Consider the following 26,653-nt stretch of genomic DNA (forward strand, 5'->3'; position numbering starts at 1 on the left):
AAACAAAAAAACAAAACAAAACAAAAAAACAACAACCGGGAACAAATACAATATTTGTATTTGCATGTGGCCCGCGGGCCGTAGTTTGAGGACCCCTGGTCTAGTGCCTGGCCTTTAGAAAGCCCAACTGCAGACAAACATTGCTCCTGTTACAAAAGTTAAAAGGTCCCAGGAATGTTAATTATGAACAACTAGAGGCCTGTTGCACGAAGAGATTCGCGCAGTAGGCCTTCCCTTCCCCTGGCTGCCGGCACCAGTTTTCCTCTGGCACCCGGGACCCAGGCCTTCGCTGCTCCAGCCGGAGCCTTCAGTCTTCGCTCCGCCACTTCGCGCATACCTATGCAAATTAACCGCCATCTTTGTTGGGTCAATTTGCATACTCTCCTGATTGGCTGGTGAGCATAGTGGAGGGACGGTCAATTTACATGTTTGTCTATTACTAGGTAAGATGGTTACTGACAAATACAGAATAAAAACAATAAGAAGGAAGAAACACTGTGCACCAATCACATCTTCTAAACGTAGCTAAGCATCAGTCAAGGGAAGTAGGGTGAGCCTGAGCACGTGTTGCACACCTGTCATTAACAGCGACTCTGTCACCCCAGTACGGATGGCATAAAAAAAACTCACCTGCAAGCAAATGGCCAGGTTCACTCTACAGCCAAACGAGGTGCTAACTGCCCGCGGATGGAGGCCCAGGTCTTTGAACAGTTTTGAGAAGGACTGGGTGAGTGCTATTCGAGGCCGTTCTTCTGCCACCACCACACACGTCCGCACGCGGGACAAGTCCAGTCCTCGTGCCTAGAAACAACAGCAGCGGTAAGAGATCAGCCTTCCAAGTGCGTAGGGGTGTGACCTCCGGAACCAGGCCCATCCACACAGCAGGTGTCCATTTCCAGGGTCGAAAGGTTCCACGCTATTAATTGAAACAGTCTAGGCCAGGGGTGGGCAAACTTTTTGACTCGAGGGCCACAATGGGTTCTTAAACTGGACTCAGAAGAAGGAGCTGTGGCCGTGTTTCCCGATGTTGCCATGTTAACACTGCTGCTGGTGAAGGAGTGGAGGGGAGAGCAAGAGAACCCTCCGCTCTTTTGGCTCCGCGGGCCGGATAGAACAGCCAAACGGGCCGGATCCGGCCCGCGGGCCATAGTTCGCCCACGGCTGGTCTAGGATGTGTAAAAAAAAATCAATCACATAGATAACAGATTACCAAGGATGTCGTTACAAACATGCTTTAAATAACAGCAAGAAGCAACAGCAAGAGTGAGGAGGAGAAAGGTTGAGGAGAAGCAAGGTCCTGGACAAAATAATGGACAGGGTTTGGGGAAGAAAGGGAGCATTTGTAAAGATTCCTACAGGTACGGATGCACAGGAACTGGAGAGAAATGAGTAAACTTTTTTAAAAATTGGCTTTAGAGAGAGAGGAAGGGAAGAGAGGGAGGGAGGGAGGGAGAGAGGGAGGAGAGAGAGAGAGAGAGAAACATGGATGTGAGAAACATGAATGTGAGAGAGAAACATCAACTGGCTGCCTCCTGTACACTCCCTGATTGGGGATCGAACCCAAAACCTGGGTATGTGCCCTGACGGAGAATTGAACCCTTGACCCTTAGGTGCACAGGTCAATGCTCCAACGAACTGAGCCACACTGGCCAGGGTGAGAAAACCTATTCTAACACAGGAATGGAAAACGGAATGTTAGGGCAAAAGACATTTTATGTCCCATGAGACTTCAAAGGTCACAGATAAAATCTCCTATCAAGGGCATCTCTGTTTCTAAGGTCCGCACACCTCTGCTCTGCACCAAATCAGTCAGCTGAGCAAAACAGCGAAGCTCAGAGGAGGAGGAATCTAGTGAGTCAGCACACACTGGGGCCTCGTGAGAGCGAGGGGCTGCGCTTGCCATGAGGTGACTGGTGTGTCTGAGAACAATCGCCACAAGCAGACCCATCGTCCTTGAAGCACCTGCAAGGATGTAGTTACAGGTAGAGAGAGAGAGAGAAAGGGAGAGAGAGGGAGGGAGAGAGAGAGAGAGAGAGAGAGAGAGAGAGAGAGAGAGAGAGAGCACGAGAGAGCGAAAGAGTGAGAGAGCGAGAGAGAGCGCGTGCAAGTTGGGTACAGGGAGCGTTCACAGGGCTCCGGAACCGAAGAGGGAAACACACAAGATAGCGCTGACACTGACAGTATACAGCAGTGATGGCGAACCTTTTGAGCTCAGCGTGTGAGCATTTTGAAAAACCCTAACTTAGCTCTGGTGCTGTGTCACATATAGAAATTTTTTGATATTTGCAACCATAGTAAAACAAAGATTTGTATTTTTGATATTTATTTTATATATTTAAATGCCATTTAACAAAGAAAATCAACCGAAAAAATGAGTTCACGTGTCGACTCTGACACGTGTGTCATAGGTTCGCCATCATTGGTATACAGACATGATTTTATAAACATACAGGTACACAGGAAACAGTAAAATCTCAGTAATACGAATGATTTACACGTGTATGGATTGGGAGACAATGCAGCCTGGGGTTTGAAATGTGGACCTGGAGTCACAGAGTCGAAATTTAGCTCCAAATTTTATTAAATGCAAGAACTTGGAAAGGGTGCTTAATTTCTCTGTCACTTAAGTTTCCTCATTTTTAAAATGAAGTCAAGGATGGGTTTTATTCAGAGAGCTGTTGTAAAGGTTAAATAAATCAATATGTAAAGTGCTTAGAAATCATTCAATTATGATATTATTTCTCTTTGGTTATTTATGCAGCTACAGAGAAATTTTGATGAAGTGCACTCATTCATTTCATAATGTAATACAGGTGGACATGAGTAATAATTATGTTTTATAAATTTGTTTTCCTGCATAAATATATAACTTCAAGTAATTACACATTTATTTATGTAACTTATTATCAAAATTATCTTGCATTTTATTTTCCTGTTCAATTCTAATACATTAAGTCTAAAAAAGAAAACAAAACTCAGGAAAAGCAATTGTATTGCTTTACTAATTTGTATGTGCACACATGCACAAAGGATACTCTGGATTTATACATAGCAACCCACACATCTGAGCATGGAAGCAGTACATAGTAGTTGGAAGGAATATAAATTAAAACTAGTTACTTGGATAAAGGCTACTTAATTTACTATGACAATATGTTTGTTGAAATGTCCTTGGTTTAAATAGAGGGAAATGCTATTATTGTGTCACACACACACACACACACACACACACACACACACACACACACACCACTGTTCACTTAATTGTGAAAATGGATTTTGGTTAGGATCGATTGAGACCTATAAATCAGGGTCTTCAAGGGAAATAAAACTAGCAGCACAATTCAAACTGATGACTTGAATACCAGGGTCAGAATAAAATGAACCGGACTGAAGAACTGAATTTACCAACAAAGGAGAAAGCAATTCAGGACCTTCAAGAAGACCTAACGGAATTAGTGACATCAGTGACACACACTCGCACTCTTTGTGGCAGTGCCGAAATAGTCACGTCATAAGACGAGGTTTGCACGTGAAAACAAATTTGTGAGCCTCGACTTCTGTGAAGGGTTATTTTAACTTCCCCAAACCCTGCCCACGCCCTTGGACGCTGCTTTCCTAGGACCCGGGAAATGCCCTCCAGGCCCTGAGGGGTCGGTGAGGGCTGCTTACCTTGAGGGATTCTGTCTGTGAGCCCAGCCCCTTGGTACAGAGTTCCATCACCGAATAGGAGCAAAAGGTATCTCGGACTTTGTACTGACTGACGGCAAGAAGCCACAAGGCGGGGTTGGTTTCCAGCTCTGAAGGCGGGATGAGGATGGACTGGTGCCCAGAGTACACGCTGCAGAGAGAAACGGAGAGGTCAGCGGGGACGCGAAAGAGGGGCCAACCTGTGCCTGAGAAATGCCCGAAGTCCACGTGCCAGAGAGGGACGGTCACAGCCACTCTACTCCTAGGCACTTGGAAGCATAAAATGAAAGCCTGCTCATGAACACACTCTGAAAGCACAAAAGAACCCGAGAGTTATGATCCAGCGTTCCTGCCCTCGTGAGCACGCACTGGGAACACCTAAGCCGTGACGCTGCGGAGTTTCTCAAAGCCGGTACAAAGGCAAGCGGGGTCTCCTTCCCGGCAGGAAGCATAGAATTGGATTTTGGTAGAAGGCCTGGAAGTTTAGAACAGGAGTTAGCAAACCACAGTGCTGCCCGTTTTTGTAAATGAAGTCGTCCTGGGACTCGGCCACCCGGGGGTATAACATGGCCCACACCGGCGTTGCACCAACCCGCCCAGATACTTACTAAAGGGCCGTTGAGAAAAAGCACGCCTACGGCTGGTGTAGGAAACTGACACCCAGAGTCAACGAAAGGAAATCAGCACAATTAGACAAAGCTTGTCACTCAATTTTTAAGGTCTGAAATTTTGCTTCAGAATAAACCAAACAGAACAAAGGAAAAACGTGTCTTCTTTCATTTTACCTTTAGATTAGAGAATGTATTTAGGGAAATGCTAGACTAAATATTTTGGTCTGTCATCAATTGGTGGGGCAAGTGAGGCTTTAAAATACTGAAGTATTTGTCTAATCTACATTTTTAATGGTTTTACTTTTTTAGTTTATGACTGTAAATCAATGTGAATAGATGTCATGCACTATAATAAAATACCCTAGATAAATCCCCATCTAAGATTTAAGTAAAAGGGATTTTCTAGGTACAAAATTCTGATAGATAAAAGAGCACGTTAAGCCTCAACTGCTATGTCATGATCTAAAGCCAATTATTCTTGAATGAAGTCAATCTGATATTAAAATTTTCAAATTGTTTACAATAGAATCAAAGTAGTTAAAAAAGAAAAGTAAGGAAATTAGGTTGGCTTGCAAAATCTACTTTAAATAGGGCCCTTAGAAGAAAAACTATTCTTCAGGGCATTTGGGGGCAAGTTTCTTTTCTTTCTTCGTTCCTCTATTCCAAAGTTTCATTTACTTTTGTCAAAAGGAAAGACAGCAAATGACCTTTCCTGTGATCTTTTCAAAGGATTGAACCATCTGAGAATTGTCCTCGGGAAATTAATTTAGGTCATTCAAGATCACTTTAGATTAAGGGTATTTATGCGATCAAATAACATGCCAACAAATACATCGACATCACAAAATACTGATACGGGCCGGCAAGTCTTGTTTCTTACTTCTGGGGCATACCGTATTATTCTTAAAATAACCTTCCAAGGATTTTATACTTGGGTCTGAAGACGAACATTTCCTTATCTCCAGGGGCCAAGAGATGCTGCCCCGCCCCGGCCTCCTGACCCCCCCTCCCCCCCATACTCACAGAGGTCTTAGGGCTATCTTTGAAGACTTAGAGTCTTTTTCCCCAGGGGCGGTGAGAGCTAAGAGACACAGCAACACTCTCCTCTCTCCCACTAAGACCCTGTTCCCAGAGGTGGGGCGCCTCTGAGAACACCGACAATAAGCAGAAGGGAATTCCCACCACTGACTGTTGGAAGCTGTTATTTTGTTTTGCTCCTGTGGGTGGGCACCGTCATTCAGTCCTACTCTGTCAGCTGCCACACAGGGTGGCAGAATCAGCCAGCACACTACAGCTGGTGTGACTGAATTAGAGCCGTTCTTAGTAGCTACTGTGTCAACTCCAATCAGAAGCCTCAAGGAAGCATGAAGCAGGAAGAAATAAAAATAACGGAAAAATTACCTCTGCTGAATGGATATTAAAAGAACAATCTCAGGGCCCAAAGTGGGATCAGGTACCAGGTCAAAGATCTAAAGTGTAATATCTAATGTGCAGGCCTAAATCTAACAAGCCCGCACATCATGCCTCTCCTAAATCATTAATTATCCAACAGGAAGCACGCATCCTACCTCTTTGAGAGATGATGCGGCAAATTTCTGTTAACACCAAATGTTGTTCAACCCACCACACCTTAGGTTACCCTGCGTGCTTTTATCGCAGCTGCTCCTTCACACCTAGGCCTATTTCATCTTCAGTGCTAGCACCAAACATGTTTGATGGCTCTTGAGCCTCATGTCTTAGGGAAGTAAGATGAAGGGGAAATCTTAGGATGATATTCCTATTATAACAATCTATCATTTCCATATTGTTCCCAGCATCTCATTTCGTAAATGCTAGAGCATAAGGAGATCCAAAACGAAGAAAATTAAATACAAATCACCTACTATCTTCCTCAAGAATTTCAGGAGAAATGATTGGCTTGATCAGAAGCATTAGCATATGAAAGGGTGATAGTGTGGTGTGTGATATTATGCTTGGCTAGAGAATGTCATGTATACTTGTGAAAATGAATAGGACAGAAGTCAACATAAATAGGACCGAAGTCAACATTAAGAAGAAAACATAGGACAAGCAGAAAACTTGATTCATAAATATCCTACTTGCCCTTTCCTTGCCCAGTCCAAAAAATGATGATTGTTTCATTTATTAACCAATGTTGATTACTTGGCACTGGCTATCAATACCTCTGTGGGAAAAAACAAACCTACTTAACACCAGATTGCTTATAATGAATATTTTCTGAGAACTTCTGGAATGAAAACTATTTTAGTTTCAGTGGTTCTCAACCTTCTGGCCCTTTAAATACAGTTCCTCATGTTGTGACCCAACCATAAAATTATTTTCGTTGCTACTTCATAACTGTAATGTTGCTACTGTTATGAATCATAATGTAAATATCTGATATGCAGGACGGTCTTAGGCGACCCCTGTGAAAGGGTCATTCGACCGCCAAAGGGGTCGCGAGCCACAGGTTGAGAACCACTGGTTTAGATCTTAACTTCAAAAAGAACAAAATGATTAAAAAGACAGTTTGGGGATATTTCTCCCTGCCTGTGGCCCATCTTTTCATTCTCCTGTTTTTTGCAGAGCAGATACTATTAATTTTAATGGATCCCAGCCTATCAATTCTTTCTTTCATGCTTTGTATTTTTGGTGTCATATCTAAAAAGTCATCACCAAACCCCATCATCTAGGTTTTCTCCAGGAGTTTTATAATTTTATCTTTCACAATTAGGTCTCTGATCCACTTGAGCTAATTTTTGTGAAGGCTGTGAGTTCTGAGTCTAGGTTCATCTTTTTAGATGTGGATCTCCAGTTGTTCCTGCACTGTTTAGGGAAAAGACTATGTTTGCTCCACTGTGTTGCCTTGCTCCTGTGTTAAAGATTGGGTAATGATATTTATGTGGGTCTGCTTCTGGGTTCTCTACACCAAGAGTGAACCCTAAGGTCAATGTTGGGCTCTGGGTGATGATGATGTGTCAACATAGGTTCCTAGGTTACAAAAAAATGTACCACCTGGTGGGAGGCAGTGCACATGTGGGCCAGGGAATGAAGGGACTCACTCTGTTCCTTACACTCAATTTTGCTGTGAACCTACCTAATAAAGTCTATTTGGGAAAATATAAATAAAAACATGGCTGACCAGGAGAGAAAAAAAGGACATTTTGTTAACTAATATAAATTTGTAATTAAATGATTTCAGATTATGAACCTGAAGAGACATACAAACAATTGAAAACTATCATGACTTGGGCACTATGAGCAAGGCAGCCACTCAGCTCACTGGGACCCACATCACTTGTGTGTCACATGGGCGAGCCTCCCCCCTGACAGGCTGGTGTCTGTACTATGCATGCCAGTCAATCCAATGGTAGGCTGTTTTCTGTTTGCTTGTTTGTTTTTTAAAGACAGCTTTGTGCAAGGCCAGTGTGGCTCAGTGGTTGAGCATCGACCTATGAAACAGGAGATCATGATTTGATTCCTGGTTAGGGCACATGCCTGGGCTCGATCCCCACTAGAGGGCATGCAGGAGGCAGCTGATCAATGATTCTCTCTCATCACTGATGTTTCTATCTCTCTCCCTCTCTGAAATACATAAAAAATATTTAAAATAAAAATAAGACGCTTTTGTTTAGCTATAATTCGCATACCATGAAATCCACCCATTTTAAGCATCGCCTTAAATGAAGTGTAGTAAATTGCAGAGTTGCATAATTATCACTACGATGCAGTTCTAGGACATTCCATCACCCTGCAGGTAGGCTTGTGTCCATTTGTAGTCAATCCTGTTTCAAACCCTCGCCACAATCATCATTCTCCTTTCTGTCTCTATAGATTTGCCTTTTCTGAACACTTCATGTAAATGGAATCATGACACAATCATATCATGTGTGGCCGTTGGGTCTGGCTGTTTTCACTCGGCACAGTGTGGGTGAAGTTTATCCGTGTGGCAGCTGTACTCCATTGTGTGAATGTGACGAACACTGCTTATTATACACTCACCAGTCCGTGGGCATTTGGATTGTTGGCCTCTTTTACTTTAAACAAAGCCTGCTGTGAACGCTTCAAGTGTCGAGTCTGTGTGTGGACATGGTTTCCTCTCTCTCCCATAAATGCCGAGCAGTGGAACTGCTGGGTCATATGGTACACTTATGTTTAACTTTTAAGACTATGCAAACTGTGGTTTCATCATTTTACATTCTCATCAATGATGCAGGAGATTCCCATTTCTGTACATCCTTGGTTACCTTTGCTTTACAGTATAGTTTTGAAATCAGGAAATATAAGTCTCCCACTTTATTTTCTGTCTTTGAGGTTATAGCTCTTCTAATGGGTATGAAGTGATATCTCAAAGGTTTTCATTTGCATTTCCCTAATATATGTGAAGCATATTTTCATGTGCTTATTCGTCATTTGTGTATTTTGGTGAAATGTCTGTTCAAATCTGCTGCCTATTTTTAAATCATGTTGCATATTAATGAGTTTTAGGAATCTGTATATATCTGGTTAGAAGGACTTTATCAGATAGATGATTTGCAAATATTTTTCCCCAGTCTGTAGCTTGTCTTTTCACTTTCCTTCTCTCTCTTTTTTTAGAGGTTTTTAAATTTTTTTAATTACTGATTTTAGAGAGAGGAAGATGGGAGGAAGGAGAGAGAGAGAGAGAGAGAGAGAGAGAGAGAGAGAGAGAGAGAGAGAGACTGATGAGAGAGAGAGACACTGACCGGCTCCGGGGAGAACTCCACAGCCTGGGTACGTGTCCTGTGGTGGACAGGACGATGCTCCAGCCAACTGAGCCTCAACAGCCAGGGCTTTTTCATTTTTCCAATGGTGTCTTTTCATGTGCAAAAGTTTTAAATTTTGTTGGAGTCTAATTTATCAATATTTTTAAATGTACCTTTGATATCATACCTAAGAACCCTTTGCCTAACCTAGTATTAGAAATATTTACTTATATGCTTTTTTCTTAGTTTTATAGTTTTGCTCTAAACTATAAGGTCTATGATCCACTTGGAGCTGATTTACGTGCATGATGTTAGGTATAAGTGTAACCTTTCTGCACGTGGATGTCCACTTTTCCCAGCATCATTTGTGGAAAAGACAATCCTTTCCCCGTTGAGTTGCCTTGGCTCCTTTGTTGGAAAATCAAAAGACCACACTTATTTTCTGGGATCTCAATTCTATTTCGTAGATTATTTTATATATCTACATCTATATTTTTATGCCAGTACCACACTGTCATGGTTACAACAGTAAGTGTTGAAATTGGGAAGTCTGAGTTTTCCAACTTTGTTTTTCTATTCCAAAATTGTTTTGGGTCCTTTATTTATATTTTATGATCATGTCATTTTTGGCACACACTCCATCCCCCCACCCCCACCCCCACCCCCCCAAAAAAACCAACAAAAACCTGCTAAGGTGTTACACTGGACAGGTGTTACACTGAATCTTTTGACCAATTTGGGGCTTCTAATTAGTGAATATAAAATCTCTGACATGTTTTTTAAAACATACGTGATCTTATAAAAATATTTTCAAACAAGTCTATTATGTCAGTGATTTTCAGATAAACAACCTTCTAGCTGAAGGAAACTTTTGGGTGAAGATATACAGAAAGCTATTTGTATCAAATTAAAAACAATGCTGAAACAATCACAACATTTAAGTTCCAAGTAAAGTAAAAATAACTTTTTCTCCCTTGAATCATTGGAGAGTGAGCCACTGACCTGATGCCCCCCAGCCCCAAATACTTTAGGGGGTATTTCCAACAAACATGTATATTTTCCTCCACAAGCCAATCAAGGCATCAAAATCTAACTGATACATTTCTTCCCTCTAAGCCTCAGACCCTACTCCCGGTCTGCCTGTTGTCTCACTGATATCTGATGACGAAGGGGGCAGTGAGGCTGTCAGCCCTGTCCAGACGGGCCCTTCGGTGCTTCCCCCACCCTGTGACGGTGGCATTCATGAAGATGACAGGCCGCTGTGCTGGCGTGTGTCCCTCAGTTTGAGCGCCTGATGTCCCCAGGATTAGCTTCAGGTGAAGCACCTTCGATGCAGTTTTCCTCACTGCAAGGCTCCCAGTGCACACAGGTGCTGGTCCCAGTGCGGGCGAGGTTCACCTTCATCTCTTGGTTCAGGCTTCTCCACTGTGAAGTTCTCTCCTCTCCTTATAATTGGCAGCTGCCTGGTGGACAGCTCCCATGTAGATCCTTGTTCCTCACTGAGCTTTCAATCTGTTCACCTATTTATACCTGAATGGTCAGATAATTTCCCATTGTATTCGAAGTGTTATAATCTATTACAGTCTTTACTTGGATGCTCAGATTGCCCCCGTTTGGCCAGCGGGCACCGCTTTAAGCTGGCTCCTTGGTCCTTTTGGCATTTCCCCCTTGTTCTGTGAGCACTTCCTTCCTGTCCCAGTCTTGAAATCAGCCATTTCTCAAAGGAGCCCTACTTCTTTCAGAGGAAAATGGAACATACAACGTTTATGGATGCTGTGCATTCTCACTGCTGTTCAGTGGCTGCTCCCAGGCCCAGTTTTTAAAGCAAGTCCACTGGGATCTGTTTCTATAGAGCAGTGGTCGGCAAACTCATTAGTCAACAGAGCCAAAATATCAACAGTACAACGACTGAAATTTCTTTTGAGAGCCAAATTTTTTAAACTTAAACTATATAGGTAAGTACACTGTTATTAACTTAATTAGGGTACTCCTAAGGCTTAGGAAGAGCCACACTCAAGGGGCCAAAGAGCCACATGTGGCTCGCGAGCCGCAGTTTGCCAACCACCGCTATGGAGGATTTCAGAATGAAGAGGTTCACAGCAGTTTCGCATTGATTTTTCATGTTGCAGGGGCAATCAACAGAACACTGATTTCGTGACTTCTGAGTGAATTTGCAGGGAGGACGTTCATTAAGGAAAGGGTTGTTGCGACCCTGTTTGCACAATTCCTTTAAAGACACTCCCACCCTGCTATTTGCGATGCCCATCAGGGACGTCCCCTTCAAAAGCATCTTCTCTGTTGCTTGGATGGGATTGTCTTGGTGACCCTATAAGCCCAGGAGGCACTCCACTCACGGGCTTCAGCTTAACCTTTGCCAAGTGGCATACGGACAGTTGTCCTAAAAGGTCAGTAGGACAAGCTTCCTGCTCAGTTGGCCTAACATGTCTAAGGTCACCCTGGCCCTCCTGTTGGGATGGTATATTCTGAACTATTTCCCAAGAAAAAGTTACCCACAATGCTACTGCATTCAAGATGGCGGCAAAAATCATTAACATTTTTTATTGTTTAATTCTATATGCTTCATCAAAAAAGTTTAATTGTCCTAATTAGAATGCCAGTGTTTTTAAAAAACATAGGATTGGGCTTTAATCCAACCTATTACTATGAAATATTATGAAGGCACTAAGATCATTGTTTTAGAAGAGTGTTTAAAAACATGAAAAAAAATGTCTACTATAGACTATTAAGAAAACCCCCCCGGAAATTATGACTGATTTCATACAGTAGCATCTCCGTTTCATAAATATGTTGATGCACATTTACAAAACTGTATACGTCACTTGAAGGGTTATGGGTGAAATCACGTGGTGTTTGGTGTTTGCTTTAAAATATCCCATGTGAAAAAGGGACGGCAGAAAGGGAAGATGGATGGAGCAACATGGATGACAAGCTGGTCCGTGGCAGCTGGATGGTGGGCACTGGCGTTTACTGCAGCACTCTTTATATACTCACGGACGTTAATGATAAAAGGTGCTATGCTGCGTTAGAAAATAAGCTCTCAAAGGCTACATGCCAAGTGCTAATTGTGACTATTTCTTGGTATCACTAGGTGGTATGATTATCGAAGCTTTATTTTCTTCTTTATAGTATTTTGTATTTTTTAAAGTTTCTACAAGGAACATATATGTATAATCTGTAAATACCTGGCAGGAGCTTGGGCTCGGGCTGTCCCTCAGTGGCAGCTCCCCTCCCCGCCGCCCCCCAACATCACCTGCATCAGCGGGGAGCCTGAAGGAGGAGAGCAGCTGCCACACCAGCTGATTTAATCCAAATCCCAGGCCAGGGATTTTGCTAGGATTTAAGAGCGAAAGAAGCAAGCCTGAGGCCTGGGAGTGCTCTGCTTGGGAAACCATGGGCCCCTGACAAACAGCTCTCAGAATGTCCCCAGAGGCCACCGTCTCTGTTTCAGCAAACTTCACGGAGACCGACTGGTTCAGACACCTCAGGATGACACCATGACAGCCTGGCTGAGCAGGGGCAGAACAGGGACCGAGTGCAAGAGAAGGTATGGGATTTACTTATTCTTTTAAAGATATTAAAGGGACACTCACCTGCAGAGGCACCACAGGACAAACCCAAGTCCACAGTAAGGGTCCAAGCAGATGGCCACTTCTCTAGAGGGGTAGAGCTCACACTGCAGCTTAATGGATCGGCAGAAGGCACTGGTGGCTGCGTGACACATCTGCAAGACAGCAGGGCCCACTGAGTGCACAGAGCCCGACACCAGTGCCCAGAGTATTCAGGGCAGGGGACAATGGTGCCCAAGCTTCGGCTTTGTGAGGAGGGCGTGGGCTGCTATCTTCTCATTAGTCTTCCCGTTTTTCATGAGAAAATCACACACACATGATTTTCATGTCCCCAGGATCTAATAACTCTAGTAATTGAAGTCCCCATGTCTTACATTTGCATAGCAGGTTAGTCCACAGGTTCCTCTGCCACCCCATGTGGGCTGTGAACTAGGCAGGGAGATGTCACCACTCACTCCCTTCTCTGGGCAGGGACTACACCTTATTCACATCCATCTCAGGCCCAGCAGAGCACCGCTAGGGGACATGGGCCAGCAGAGCATGTGGGGTGAACCAGCCCCAACTCAGGGAGGCTCAGAGATGGTGCATTTGCTGAAGGGCACACACCTGAGCTGGAATCAGAGCCCTGTGCAGTGAGACGCGGCTGCTGTACCATGTGACAGCTGCCAACATTCACTCTCAGCCCACTGGCAAGGGACAGGCACGGGCCTCTCCAATCCTGGGAGCAGTTCCACTGCGGTCAGTATAGAATGTGAATTATTGTAAAATATATCTAATAAATCAACTGTCTCACAGAAACTTTCTAGTGAACCTGAGGCCTCAAGCTAACGGGAAGTGCTGTGTTCCCCAGAGTGGGACTGTGAGAGCATCGCAATAAGGCAGGAAACCCAGGGAAATGCTGTGACAGAAGCCAGGCCTGGGGGCTCCTTCCACTGTGACCTTATGGAGAGTAGCCCTGCCCAGAAGGTTTCACTGCGGGTATTTGATTGAATCATCCGAGGTAACACAGATTACTCTAGAATGTAAGTAGTTCTTTTTAGCATGCTTTTAAAGCCACAATGTTTGTTTAAGAAAAGAAAAAAAAGGTTGAATTTATGAAACATTCCTCAACCTCCTGCCTCCTGGATCAGGAGCGAGTAAAATCCTAACTAGCAAGCTTCCTCCCATTCTCAGATTGCCAACTGAAACAAACCTTTGTGGAACCCCTGCTGTGCAACACCTGTAACCGGAGAGCCGAGTCCTTCAGCTCAGCGTGGCAAATACAAACATGTTAACTGAGCACTTGCTATGTATCAGGCATTGTATTAGGTTCTTGAGATATAAAAAAAGAATACACCCTGGCTCAGGAACTTGCAGTCTAGTGGAAATTTAAAGATGAAACCTGAGAGCACGATCTGTGAGTACACAGATGCACAGAGCAGAGAAAGGGTCCTCCATCAGCTGGGGGCTTGCAGAGGGCTCTGTGATATTAAGGATCAGCGAGCATTGACAGATTTCAGCAGGATGACAGAAACACACACAGATTAAGAAAATGCAGTTAGAAAAGTTGAATGTTCAATCTCTAAACTCATCCCAATCTTGGACCTGCCAACATCACAAACCAAGAGCCCAAGGTGAAATGTTTCTTTAGAACCTCGTCTTAAGAAAAACTCCTGGAGATGAGAACCAAGATGGCGGCATAGGTAAACACCTATACTTGCTGTCCCTTACAACTACATCAAAATTACAAGTTAAAGGCAGAACAACTATTATCCACAACTGCAGGAAAGCTGGCTGAGTGGAAGTTCCACAGCTAGAGAGGTGAAGAAAGTGCATTGAAACTGATAGGAGGTGCAGAGCCGTGGAACGGGCTGGCACTGGGTGTGCTGCTCTTTTAATTGGGAGGGAGATACAAGCTCCTGCTTGCTCTGAACTCCAGTTCCGGGTGAGACTCAGGGAGACCCAGACACATACAAGGTGAAACTGGACTGTCTGGCATCGGGGCAGGAACGCAAGGGTGGCTTTCTTTCAGAGGTGCTTGCAGTGATCATTGTTCCTGTGTGGGGATGCACAGACCTCTTCAGTGCAGGGCTGACTGGAAGCCATTGCTGTTTGCTCTGCCCTGGTAATTCCCCGAGACTCCGTCCCACCCAATTTAAAACCTCATCCAAGCTGTGTGCAGTGGCTTTTGTATATGAATGGCCTGTCCTTTCTCAGCCTAAAACCTGTCAGGCAACAGCAGCAGCAGCAGCAGCCTCCTTTGCTACACAGCTGGGCCTCAGTCTGGGCACTTCCAAGCCCAATACAAAGAGGAGGAATCTGCAGATCTCTCTGTAGCTCCTGCTGGGTGGCCCCAGGCAGTGGATGACTTTGCACCTCCTTGGAGATCCAAGAGCCAGTGTACCCAGTGGTCAGTGTGAGGCCATACTGGATTACAACTCTTCACATCCATAAGAGACATACTCAAGGGGCAGACTCAGTGAGCACCAAAGCCCCACTGAAGCAAGTCCTGCCCCATAAGGGTGTCTCCTGCACAACAGCTCTTCCATTGTAGACACAGTTGGTCCTCACAGCCAATTAGCCTGGAGGTCAATTCCTCCCATTGATACCAACAGCAATCAAAGTTTAACTACAACAAGACTGTGCACACAGTACACCAAGGGGTGCACCAAGAGTGTCCACCTCAGGTGACTGGGGAGGCTGAGCCACTGGGCCCTATAGGACACCTACCACACAAGGTCACTATATCAACTCAAGGAGACTTAAAAGCTACCAAATACATAGAAACAAACACAGGGAAGCAGCCAAAATGCAGAGACAAAGAAACATGTCACAAATAAAGGAAATGGATGAAAGCAAAATACTGGATACAGAGTGCAAAACCACGGTTATAAGGTTACTCAAGAATCTTCTAGAAACCTCCGAGGAACTTAGTGAGACCTTCAAGGATCTTAGTGAGAATGCCAAAAATATGAAAAAGGACCAGTCAGAAATTAAGCATACAGTGACTGAAATAAAGAATAATATACAGAAGTTCAACAGCAGACTAGAGGATCCCAAGAATCAAGTCAAAGATTTGAAATATGAGGAAGCAAAAAACACCCAACTGGAAAAGCAAAACGAAAAAAGAATCCAAAAATATTAAGATAGTGTAAGGAGCCTCTGGGACAGCTTCAAGCATACCAACATCTGAATTATGGGGGTGCCAGAAGAAGAGAGAGAGCAAGATATTGAAAACCAATTTGAAGAAATAATGACAGAAAACTTCTCCCACCTGGTGAAAGAAATAGACTTACAAGTCCAGGAAGCACAGAGAACCCCAAACAAAAGGAATCCAAAGAGGACCACACCAAGACACATCATAATTAAAATGCCAAGGGCAAAAGACAAAGAGAGAATCCTAAAAGCAGCAAGAGAAAAACAGTTAGTTACCTAGAGGGGAGTACCCATATGACTGTCAGCTGATTTCTCAACAGAAACCATGCAGGCCAGAAGGGAATGACAAGAAATATTCAAAGTGATGAATAGCAAGAACCTACAACCAAGATTACTTTATCCAGCAAAGCTATCATTTAGAATTGAAGGTCAGATAAAGAGCTTCACAGACAAGAAAAAGCTAAAGGAGTTCATCACCACCAAACCAGTATTATATGAAATGCTGAAAGGTATTCTTTAAGAAGAGGAGGAAGAAGAAAAAGGTAAAGATAAAAAATTATGAACAACAAAGTGACAACAAATGCACATCTATCAACAAGTGAAGCTAAAAATCAAGTGAATAAAAAATCTGATAACAGAACAAACTGGTGAATATAATAGAATCAGGGGCATGGAAAGGGAGTGGACTGACAATTCTTGGGGGGAAGGGGATCTGGGGGTGGGGGGATGCGGGGAGAGATTGGACAAAGAGCTTACGCCTACGGATGAGGACAGTGGGGGAGGGGGAGGGGGACGCGAAGGCCTGGGCAGGGGTGGGAACCGGGTGGAGGGGAGCTATGGAGGGAAAAAAGAGGAACATCTGTAATAATCTGAACAATAAAGATTAAAAAAAAAAGAAGAAGAAAAACTCCCAATTCTTATGAAGGTGTACTTGTACTTGTACTTGGATAAAGAATTAGCCTTCCCAATGCCAAGGACAACAAATTTTAATGCTCTCCTCTCAAAGACACATTGAGAGTGGATAAATGAACATGGAGGGACCGGGGATGAGGTCACCTGTGCTTACGTCAGGATGTATCTGTGACTGATCTCAGGCAGGACTGACTGAAGTTACAGGAAGTGCCCATGCCCTGGGCACACACCAACTGAAAGTGATCAGGAAAGTGGGAGAGCACACTCCATGGAAGGAAGAGCACCATGAGTGCTAAACTATCCTGTGCAGAGGCCACGAGTGATTCATCTAAAGGAAACTGTAGGTGCTCTATGGGAGTTCTCCATCTGACTGCCTTGATGACACTGAGCAAGTGTGTACCTAAGATCTATAGGACCCTTCAGAGTTTAAAGTACACTTTTAAGCAGGCAGTATTAAAAACTTAAGTTGAACATATAAACAAATACTCATGGGTGTTACACTAAGTCAGGCATTCCATAGTGCCATTATGGGGAAAACAGTTTACTGGATAAGCTTGCCTCTCTTAACTTTTGGTATCTAATTGAATACTCAAAGACATTCTTGTACAAAACCTGAAATTGAGTCAAAATTTCTTCCTGAAAAAAATGGTGACCTGTGCAATCAGAGGTAGAAGGGCTTTCTCTCTGGAGGAGATAATAAGCCAGATAATTTCAACTCTCTTTAAGCCCGTCAGTATTTAAAGCATATGGGTTTTTCATTAAATGATATCACAAATATATTTCAGTTCAAGTACTCATCTAACACATTTAGTAGTCCAAAGTTAAAAAAATCTTCTATAAATTTAAGAAAAAGTTTAGTTATTCATCTCTCTCTGAGATTTCTAGGATCTATACTTACATGAAGTGGAATCACCATGAAGTAATAATGTAGATTCTTTTATCTGTTTCAAGCAGAAACAGCTTCATTGAACAAAGATTTAATATTATAGCTTCCATTTCTGTAGATCATGAAAATGTATGATCAAAAGTGTGTTTTCTTTTGGCTATGACAGTAGAAGGCTAATTTCAGTACTACCATAACTACTTTAAATGGTCTGAAAACTAATCTTTACTTTTAAAAGTTTCTGAGTAATTGTTTCATTTTATATTGCAAATCACCTCAAATTCTACTGAAAAAACAGAGGAAAGGATTCTGGGAAGATGAAGCATGAAGCAGCAGGAACTTATATTCCCACCTGGATAACAACTGCAGAGAAGAATATCATATAACTAGTTTGGAATTCTGGGATTTATTAAAGGCTTACAACTTCTAGGGGAGTCTTGGATGGTAACTGCAATTAATTTTGGAGAATTAAGATACTCCTAGGTTCATGAATGTGAGTGGGGTGGGGGGGCCATGAGGGGATAAAGACACATATGTAATACCTTAATAAAGAAAGGAAAAAAGAGATACTCCTAGGTTAAAAAAAATTGAAGGAGTTTATTACTTTTAAATCTGAGTAATCTGAGTAAAGGAAATTCTCAAGAGATCTCTACAGGTTGAAATAGGACACTAAACATAACTCAAAATCATTTGAACAAGTAAAGATCTTAGTAAATGTATCTAAAGGGCAATTATAAAAGCTAGTATAATTTCAACAAGTTTTTTAACTTCAGGTTTAAGTTCCACATTTTGTTCCTACATAATTTAAGAGACCAATGCATTTAAAATATTATAACCATATGTTTGGGGCCACACGATGTATAAAGATATAAGTTTGTGACACTGACAACTGAAGAAGGTGGGGGCAAAGCTGTACAGGAACAGTTTCGTATGTTACTGAAGTTAAGCTGCTATAAACTCAAAATGGGATGCTATAACTTTACGATGTTAAATGGAAGTCCCATGGTAACCTCAAAAAAATAGCTATAGAATATACACAAAGGGAAATGAGAAAGGAACTCATATGTTTCACTAGAAAAAAATCAACTAAGCACAAAACAAGGAAGTAATATGGGGAATGAAGAACAGAAAAGCTATTAAGACATATGGAAAACTGCAAGATGAAAGAAGTCTCTTCTTATCAGTAATTACTTTAAATATAAGTGGATTAACTCTCTATCTAGATAGAAATTGGCAGAATGGATAAAAACTATGATCCAACCATATGCTGCCTACAAGAGATTCATTTTAGAGTAAAAGACACAGTTAGAAAGTAAAAGGATGGATAAAGATATTTCATGCAAATAGTAACCAGAGGTAGTTATATCAGAAAAATAGGCTTTAAATAAAAAAAGGTTTCAAGAGATAAAAAAGGGCAAAAGGGCATTATATATTAATAAGAGATTTAATACAGCAAGAAGATATAACAATTATAAACATCTATATACCTGGTAAGAAACCATCAAAGTATATAAAACAAAAATGGACAGAACTGAAGGGAGAAATAGGTAACTTTACAATAATAAGAGACTTCAATACACCACTATCAATAATGGACAGACCAACTAGACATAAGGTAAGTAAAGAAATAGAGGACTTAACACAGTACCACAGTACAACACCAAAACATAAAGACATGGAGGGTAAATAAGATGTTACTAAACAATAAATGGGTCAACAATGAGATCAAGGAAGAAATCAAAAGATAACTTAAAACTAATGAAAATGAGAACACAACAACTCAAAATCTATGGGTCACAGCAAAAGCAGTGTTGAGAGGGAAATTCATAAACAAATTGGACAACCTGGGCAAAATGGACAAATTCCTAGAAACTTACAATCTTCCAAAACTGAATCAGGAAGAATCAGAGATTCTGAATAAACTAATTACAGCTAGTGAAATTTAAGCAGTAATTCAAAAACCTCACAACAAACAAAAGTTATGAACTGGATGGCTTCATAGGTGAATTTTACCAAATATTCAAAGAAGAACTAACACCTATCCTTCTCAAAGAATTCCAAAAAAAAATCAAGAGGCCAGCATTATCTCAATTCCATGTTCAGGTTGCAGGCTCGACCCCCAATAGGGGACGTGCAGGAGGTAGCCAATCAATGTTTCTATCTCTCTCTCTCCTTACCTCTCTCTGAAACAACAAAAATTTTTTTTTTTTTAAAAAAAGGAACACAAAACTTACCAAGACTAAATCACAAGTAATGTGAAATCTGAATGAACCTCTAACTTGTAAAAAGATCAAATCAGAAAAAAAAAAAAATTCCAACAAAGAAAAGCCCTGTACCTGATGGCTTCACTGGTGATCCTACCAAACATTAAAGAAAAACTAATACAAATCCTTTCCAAACTTTTCCAAAAACACTGAAGAGAAGGGAACATTTCCTAACTCATTCTATGAGGTTAGCATTACTCTGGTACCAAAACCAGACAAAGAGACTAAAAGAAAACTATAGATCAATATGCCTTATGAACACTGGAATATAAACCTCAACGTATAATTGAGCATAGTAGAAAATGGAATTCAGCAGCACAATAAAATGCTTATACATTATAACCAGGTGGGCTTATTCCTAGAATGCAAGGATGGCTCAACATATGACAGTCAATGAATGTAATACTTCATATTAAGAGTATGAAGGGGAAAAAATACGTGATCATCTCATTTGATGCAGAAAAGTATCTGAAAAAATTTAACATCCTTTCATGATAAAAACACTCAATAGACTAGGAATAGAAGGAAAGTACCTCACTACAATAAACACAATATATGAAAACCCACAGCAAATATCATACTCAACTGTGAAAGACTGAACTTTTCCTCTAAGATGAGAAACAAGACAAGGATGCCTGCCTTTACCCTTTCCATTTAACATAGTACTGGAAATTTCAGCCAGAGCAATTAGGTAAGAAAAAATAAATAAAAGGCATCCAAATTGGAAAGGAAGAAATAAAAATATCTCTGTCCACAGATGATATGATCTTATATGTAAAAAGTCCTAAAGGCGTCACAAAATAATTGCTACAAATAATAAATGAATTCAGCAAATTACCAGGAAAAAAGTCAACATGCAAAAGTCAGTTGCATTTCTATACACTAAATGAAAAATCTGAAAAGTTAATTAAAACAGTTCTCATTACAATAGCATAAAGAATAAAATACTTAGGAATTAACTTAATCAATGAGGTGAAAGATTTATACAATGCACACTATAGACCATTCCTGAAATAAATTAAAGAAGACATAAATAAATGGAAACATATCCTATAGTCACAGATACTACCCAGTAGTTCCTCAAAACAATACCGATTCAGTGCAATTTCTATAAAAAATTTCAATGATTTTTTTGCAGAAATAAAAAAAAAGCTCATTGTAAAATTCATATAGAATCTCAGTAAAACCTGAATAGCCAAAACATTCTGGAAAAACAACAAAGCTGGAGGGTCCATACTTCCTGATTTCAAAACTTACTACAAAGCTACAATAATCAAAACAGTGCGGTACTGGCATAAAGACAGACACTTAAAACAATGGAATAAAATAGCCCCCAAACAGACACTTTTATATATGGTCAAACAATTTCCACAAGTGTGCCAAGACCACACTCATTGGATAAAGGACAGTTTCTTTAACAAATGGTTCTGGGACAACTGGATATCCACATGTAAAAGAATAAAGCTGGATTCTTACCTATCACTGGATACAAAATTAACACAAAATGGATCAAAGACGTAAATGTAAAACAATAAAATTCCTAGACAAAAGAATGGGATAAAATCTTTCTGACATTGGATTTGGCAATGTTTTCTTTGATATGACAGGAAAGACACAAACACCACCAACAACAAAAAAATAGACAACGTTGAACTCAACAAAAATTTAAAATTTTGTGCATCAAAAGACACTGTCCGTCTACAGAGTAAAAAAAAAAGTCAACCCAAAGAACAGGAGAAAAAATTTTTAAATCTCATATAGGATTAATATCCAAAACATATAGAGAAAATAAAACTCAACAAAAAAAAACTTGTTTAAATGGGCAAAGGACTTGAATAGACATCTCTGCAAAGAAGATACACACATGGCCAATAATTGCATGAAAAGATGCTCACTGTCACTAATCATTAGGAAAATACAAATCAAAAATATAATGAGATATAACCTCACCTATTAAGATGCCCACTTTTAAATTATGCAAACTTAGCAGTCAGACCCCAGAGGGAGGTTAGAGGGGAAGGGCTTCCTGAGGCTACAGGGAAGTTAACAGCTCCTCACTAAGGGCGTTCCTGAGCCTGGAGGGCCCTACATCAGAGGGCACCACACAGGCAAAGGGGTCCCTGCAGCTGCACGGAGCAGTCCTCTAGCGAGTGATAAGGGATGCCTGAAAGAGCAAGAAGCTCTCATGCAGTTTTACAACAGAAAGAATGTTTGGATTTGAGAAGCAGGAGGGAAGAAAAACCCATACAGTTTTTCAGTAGGGATGAGTCAGGCTGTTTACATTTTTTTTAAAAAGTTGGAACATTTGGAAAGAAGCAGTCAGCTTAGGTTACTACTGAAGTGTCCACACATTTTATAGCTTGAATGAAACACGTGTCTACACCTCATTCCACGATTCACGCGGAACACAGATGGCCATCACTGCGGGGGCTCACTGCACACTGGGCAGACCAACCCTCACCTTCACTCCAGCTAGCATTCCGGTCGTGGACACACTGAAATCCAGGTAAGCCAGCGTGTCCGGGTTGGAGGGTTTGTAGATCTGGGCCGGCCGCTTCTTTGGCAAATCATCTGGAGAGCAAAGCGAAGCTATTAGCACAGCTGACCTAATGGGAGAGCAGAGAAGGAACTGTGCTAGCGCGCTCGAGGACTGACCTGTGTCCAGTATGGGGGGCCACGCCCTGACATCCACGGCCGCAGCTGCCTCCCTGGACCGTAACAATTTACAGATCAGTTGTGTTGTCATTAAACAGGCCGAGCGACTCACCTGAGAGTCAGAGAACAGAATGGATGAAGGAAGGTAAACCGCAGGGGAACCCGCACTGCACACGTGTGTGCGCTGTGTGTGGAGGCTGTGTGGCTTTCAGAGCAGGCTGCACTACCAGGGACACGGCTCCTTGTGAGGAGCTAGCGTTGGCCAGCAGAGGCACAAGGGAGCCAGGAGTCGGACCACAAAGCGCCACGCAGAGCGCGCAGGCACTGAGGTCCCTGAAAATGTCCACAGCTGAGTGGGATCCAGTGTTAAGATTGGACTCAGAAAGGAGCTTCTAACCTCACTACTGACACCATTAGCCCTTCTACTGGAAATGCCACCTATGTCCACAAAAACCCCGTATTTTCTAACAGGAATAATGACCATGAAAATACTCCAACATGATGACAAAAAAGTATTTGTGGGGCCCCCAAACTAACGTCCCCTGTGTGGGTCCTCCTCCAAAGGGAAAAAGCTTTCCTGGTCCTCTTAAACTCCCCCCGACACAAAAAAATTAAAATAAATCTAGGCTTTCAAATAGGACATTTATAAACTACGACAAAAGAACTATAAAAAATGGGTGAGATTTTCACTGGATCTGGTTTGCTGGGGCAGTGCCTGTAGGGACGCCCTCTCTGGGGGGCTGCTTTCTCTAGGTATCGAGGCAGGGCCGTCCTCTAGCCCCTAATTCCGTGCAAAGTTGGGCTCTTGCTTCCAGCACTCGATGGTAGCTCCCTGAGGGCAGAAGCCCCACGCTGCCCCAGCACTTGGGTCGAAGACTCCCACGTAATCCCACAGCCAGCCCCTCCCCCGAAGGCCGAGCTCTGGTGCCGAGCTGACACTCAGGGCCAGGGCAGGAGGAAGCGCCCAGACACGCCAGGCGGTGTTACCTCCACAATCATCTTCACGGTAGGCAGCGTCGTTGCTATGTTCTGTGGGTGTGGGGGGCGGACGGTAATTGGCACACAGCCTGCATACAGGCAACCGTAAAAAGCTGCGATAAGGTCTATTCCTACACAAGAAGAAAATGAGAAGTTTTTGCTTGAAACAAATCAGACCATTTAATGGCTGCCATCCCTATCAGCAGAAATACTAGCCTGGAAAAGTCGGAAGGTTAAGTGGACAACGAACACCTTAAACACATTATTTTCTCTTCCCAGTGGTTATGTTACGTGTCAGCACTAACTTCCACTTGGCCTGTTCCTTTAGGCACGGGATGCTTAGGCAGCCCATAAATTTAATTCCTGTAATTTCTGTCTAAGGAATTTCTCAACTTAACTACTAGTGATTAAAGAAATGCCTCAGAACTCTAATAAACAAGTTTAAATATGAGAGTCTTTGTGAAATACCGCTTCATTCATGGCCCTAAAAGGCCTACAGCAGGCAGCGTAGCCCCCGGCCAGTGGCAGGGACTAGACGAGTAAGCAATTCTCGGTGACAATACAGCAACTCCAGCCATCAGGTGCCACAAGCTGTCTCCTGCAGCTGCTGGTCCTGCCTTTTTACCTGGTGGGTAGACGAGAGCCACGTGGTCCCCATCTTGCAGGCGCCCTCTCTCCATCAGCATCACCGCTATCTTCTCCGCTCGCTTGTGCAGCTGGACACACGTCAGCGAGTTTGCTATCGTACCCTGCGTGTGGAAGCTTTAGTGAGATACAGCGTATATACTGTACAATGCACTTATTTAAATTGAACAATTAGGTATCTGTTAGCACATTCACCGTTGTGCCACCACCACAGTCAGTTTTAGAATGTGTTCATCACCCCCTCCAGCCCCGGAACCAGCAGCAATCACTCTCCTCCCGTCCTGCTAGCCAGGACGTACAGCCCCTAAGCAGCATCTGGATATACTTGTGTTCACGAGAAATATTTTAAAAAATAATTTCTTGACCTGACATAGGAAAACCTTTAACAAATATCAACCTAGTGGTTCTGGGTCTTAAGTGTAACTGCCATGGGCAGTAAGATTAGTATCAAACCTGCAGGACTTGTGCTATGGAAAATAAGACTAATTGAAAATGTTTATTGAGAAAAACCACATCAAGCCCTGGCCAGTGTGGCTCAGTTGGTTGGAGTGTTGTCCATGCTCTGAAAGGTCATTCAATTCCCAGTCAGGGCACATACCCCGGGTTTGGGTTTGGACCCATTTGAGGCAACCTACTGATGTTTCTCTCTCTCTCTCACCCTTTCCCTACCTCTTGCTCTTAAAAAAAAAATCAATAAAAATATTTTTTTTAAAGGAAAGAAAAACCATATCAAAGTCAAGGAGGTCAGCCCTAGCCGGTCGATCAGTGGTTAGAGCATCAGACAGAAAGGTCGAGGGTTTGATTCCAGTTAAGGGCATGTACCTCAGTTGCAGGCTCAATTCTCAGCCTCAGTAGGGGTGCATGCAGGAAGCAACCAGTTGATGTGTGTCTCTCACATCCATGTTTCTGTCTCTTTCCCAAACTGGAGGCAAAGGACCATCCCTGCCCCTGGATGCTCCCACATCTGCTGTCCTGGAAAAAAGCTGGCCCTGCACTCCAGACCTGAACGGGGACCAGCGGTGGCGCTGGTGGGGGGCAGGCGGGCTCATCGTTCTGTGCCTGCCTCGCTAGGCCTTCCTGTCACTGGGACCCCAGTGCTATGGCTTCTGATCTCTAGCAGCAGGCGTCCTTAGTCTGTGCCGTTCGACTTCTGGAGCTGATCTTCTCCCCACTTTCCGGAGGGCAATGCTGACCCCTGTGAATAACCCCCTTTGTTGTCACGGCGGAAGCATAACGATTTGAGGGGCACAGGTGACTCCATCCAGCAGTCAAGAGTTTCTGAAATGCATTTGACTCTGGTTCATGAAAACTCCCTTGATCGGTACCTACAAAAGGTTAACTTAATTGGCATTCAGTCCCTCATCTTGAGGAACCTGTTTTCACACATGGCCTGCCATGTCACAGGGTTTGTAAGGATGGACAGGTGAGCCTGGTCACATGTGGAGTCAGCACGTGGGGTGACTGGGGACCAACCAAAATTATTCTCAAAAATCCCCCTAGGAGGCGCCCCGCTGGAAAGAGGCTACTTCACGGTAAGTCCAGCATGGTGTTCTCCCCTTGCTTCCCCGGTTTGCAAGGTTGGACATGGCGTGACTCCACCGCCCGTGAGCCCACCTGGGACACAGGTCACATCTGGTCCCAGAATGTCCATCACCACTTGTTCCGAGGGGTCTCAACCTAACCTTTTACCCCTGGAGAAACAGCACTGGCTCGCAGTTACACATTTCATTCCCCCCAGTGTCCATCGTGAAGGAAAACATGACATGTTATGGGTGAGGGGTCCATGAAAGTAGTAGCTGTTTACCCGCAGGTCAGTGGTCATCTCCATCGAAGGGAAAAGCCAGGGCTTCCACATGGAAACCTACTTCTAAAGAAGACGGTTCTAGTACAAGTTCTTCCCAGAGAACGCAGGCTGACTTCCCTAAAAGTGGTCTTGGGTACTGTCCTGACAGAATGGGAACGCAGAACCACCCACTGCCTGGTCCCTGACCTGCAGACCACACATCTCAGTGTCAATGTCTGCCTATCTGCCACTATTTTAACGTTTTACATTAAATTAAATAACACCTAAAAAATTGAAGAAAAAAGAAAAAGCCAAATAGGAATTATAGTTTAAAATTTTAAAGAAGCTGCTACAAGTAAAAAGAAAAGCTAAAAGTTGGTTTATGTTTCCATTAAAAAAATAAAATAACAGCATCGGCCTGCAGACCAAGGAGTTGTGGGTTAGATTTTGGTGAAGGCACATGCCTTGGTTGGTAGCAGGTTCAATCCCTGGTTCTGGTTGGGGCAGTGTGGGAGGCAACCAATCAATGTCTCTCTTTCACATGGATGTTTCGCTCTCTCCCTACTCCCTTCTACTCTCTTTGAAGATCAATGGAAAAAATCTCCTCCTCCTCCAGTGAAGATTTAAAAAAAAAAAGAATAAATTAAAAAAAATAACAGGTGGTCTTTTGCATGTAAACAAGGTCCAAGAATGTGAATGTAAGTTTTCCGTGATTTGCAATGAACTGCGTCCTCACTTCCTATAAATCTTGTAAACAACTCTTATCCTGTCCAGGGCACTGCCATG

General features: G+C 42.7%; 1 protein-coding gene across 5 annotated transcripts in view; it reads right to left on the bottom strand.

Annotated features, from left to right (window-relative positions):
• The window catches only part of DIP2C (disco interacting protein 2 homolog C), a 376,691-nt gene that overhangs the window by 36,614 nt on the left and 313,424 nt on the right, over positions 1-26,653 (bottom strand). For all 5 annotated transcript variants that reach the window (XM_059662882.1, XM_059662881.1, XM_059662883.1 and 2 more), the window contains 7 exons: positions 24,065-24,188; positions 23,449-23,570; positions 22,462-22,573; positions 22,268-22,377; positions 12,637-12,767; positions 3,673-3,841; positions 631-801 (listed from right to left, as the gene is read on the bottom strand). In XM_059662882.1, the coding sequence (XP_059518865.1) occupies positions 631-801; positions 3,673-3,841; positions 12,637-12,767; positions 22,268-22,377; positions 22,462-22,573; positions 23,449-23,570; positions 24,065-24,188 (939 nt within the window). The remainder of the gene's footprint in view (positions 1-630; positions 802-3,672; positions 3,842-12,636; positions 12,768-22,267; positions 22,378-22,461; positions 22,574-23,448; positions 23,571-24,064; positions 24,189-26,653) is intronic.

This window comes from Myotis daubentonii, chromosome 1 (assembly GCF_963259705.1).
Source record: "Myotis daubentonii chromosome 1, mMyoDau2.1, whole genome shotgun sequence".
Classification (NCBI taxonomy): domain Eukaryota; kingdom Metazoa; phylum Chordata; class Mammalia; order Chiroptera; family Vespertilionidae; genus Myotis; species Myotis daubentonii.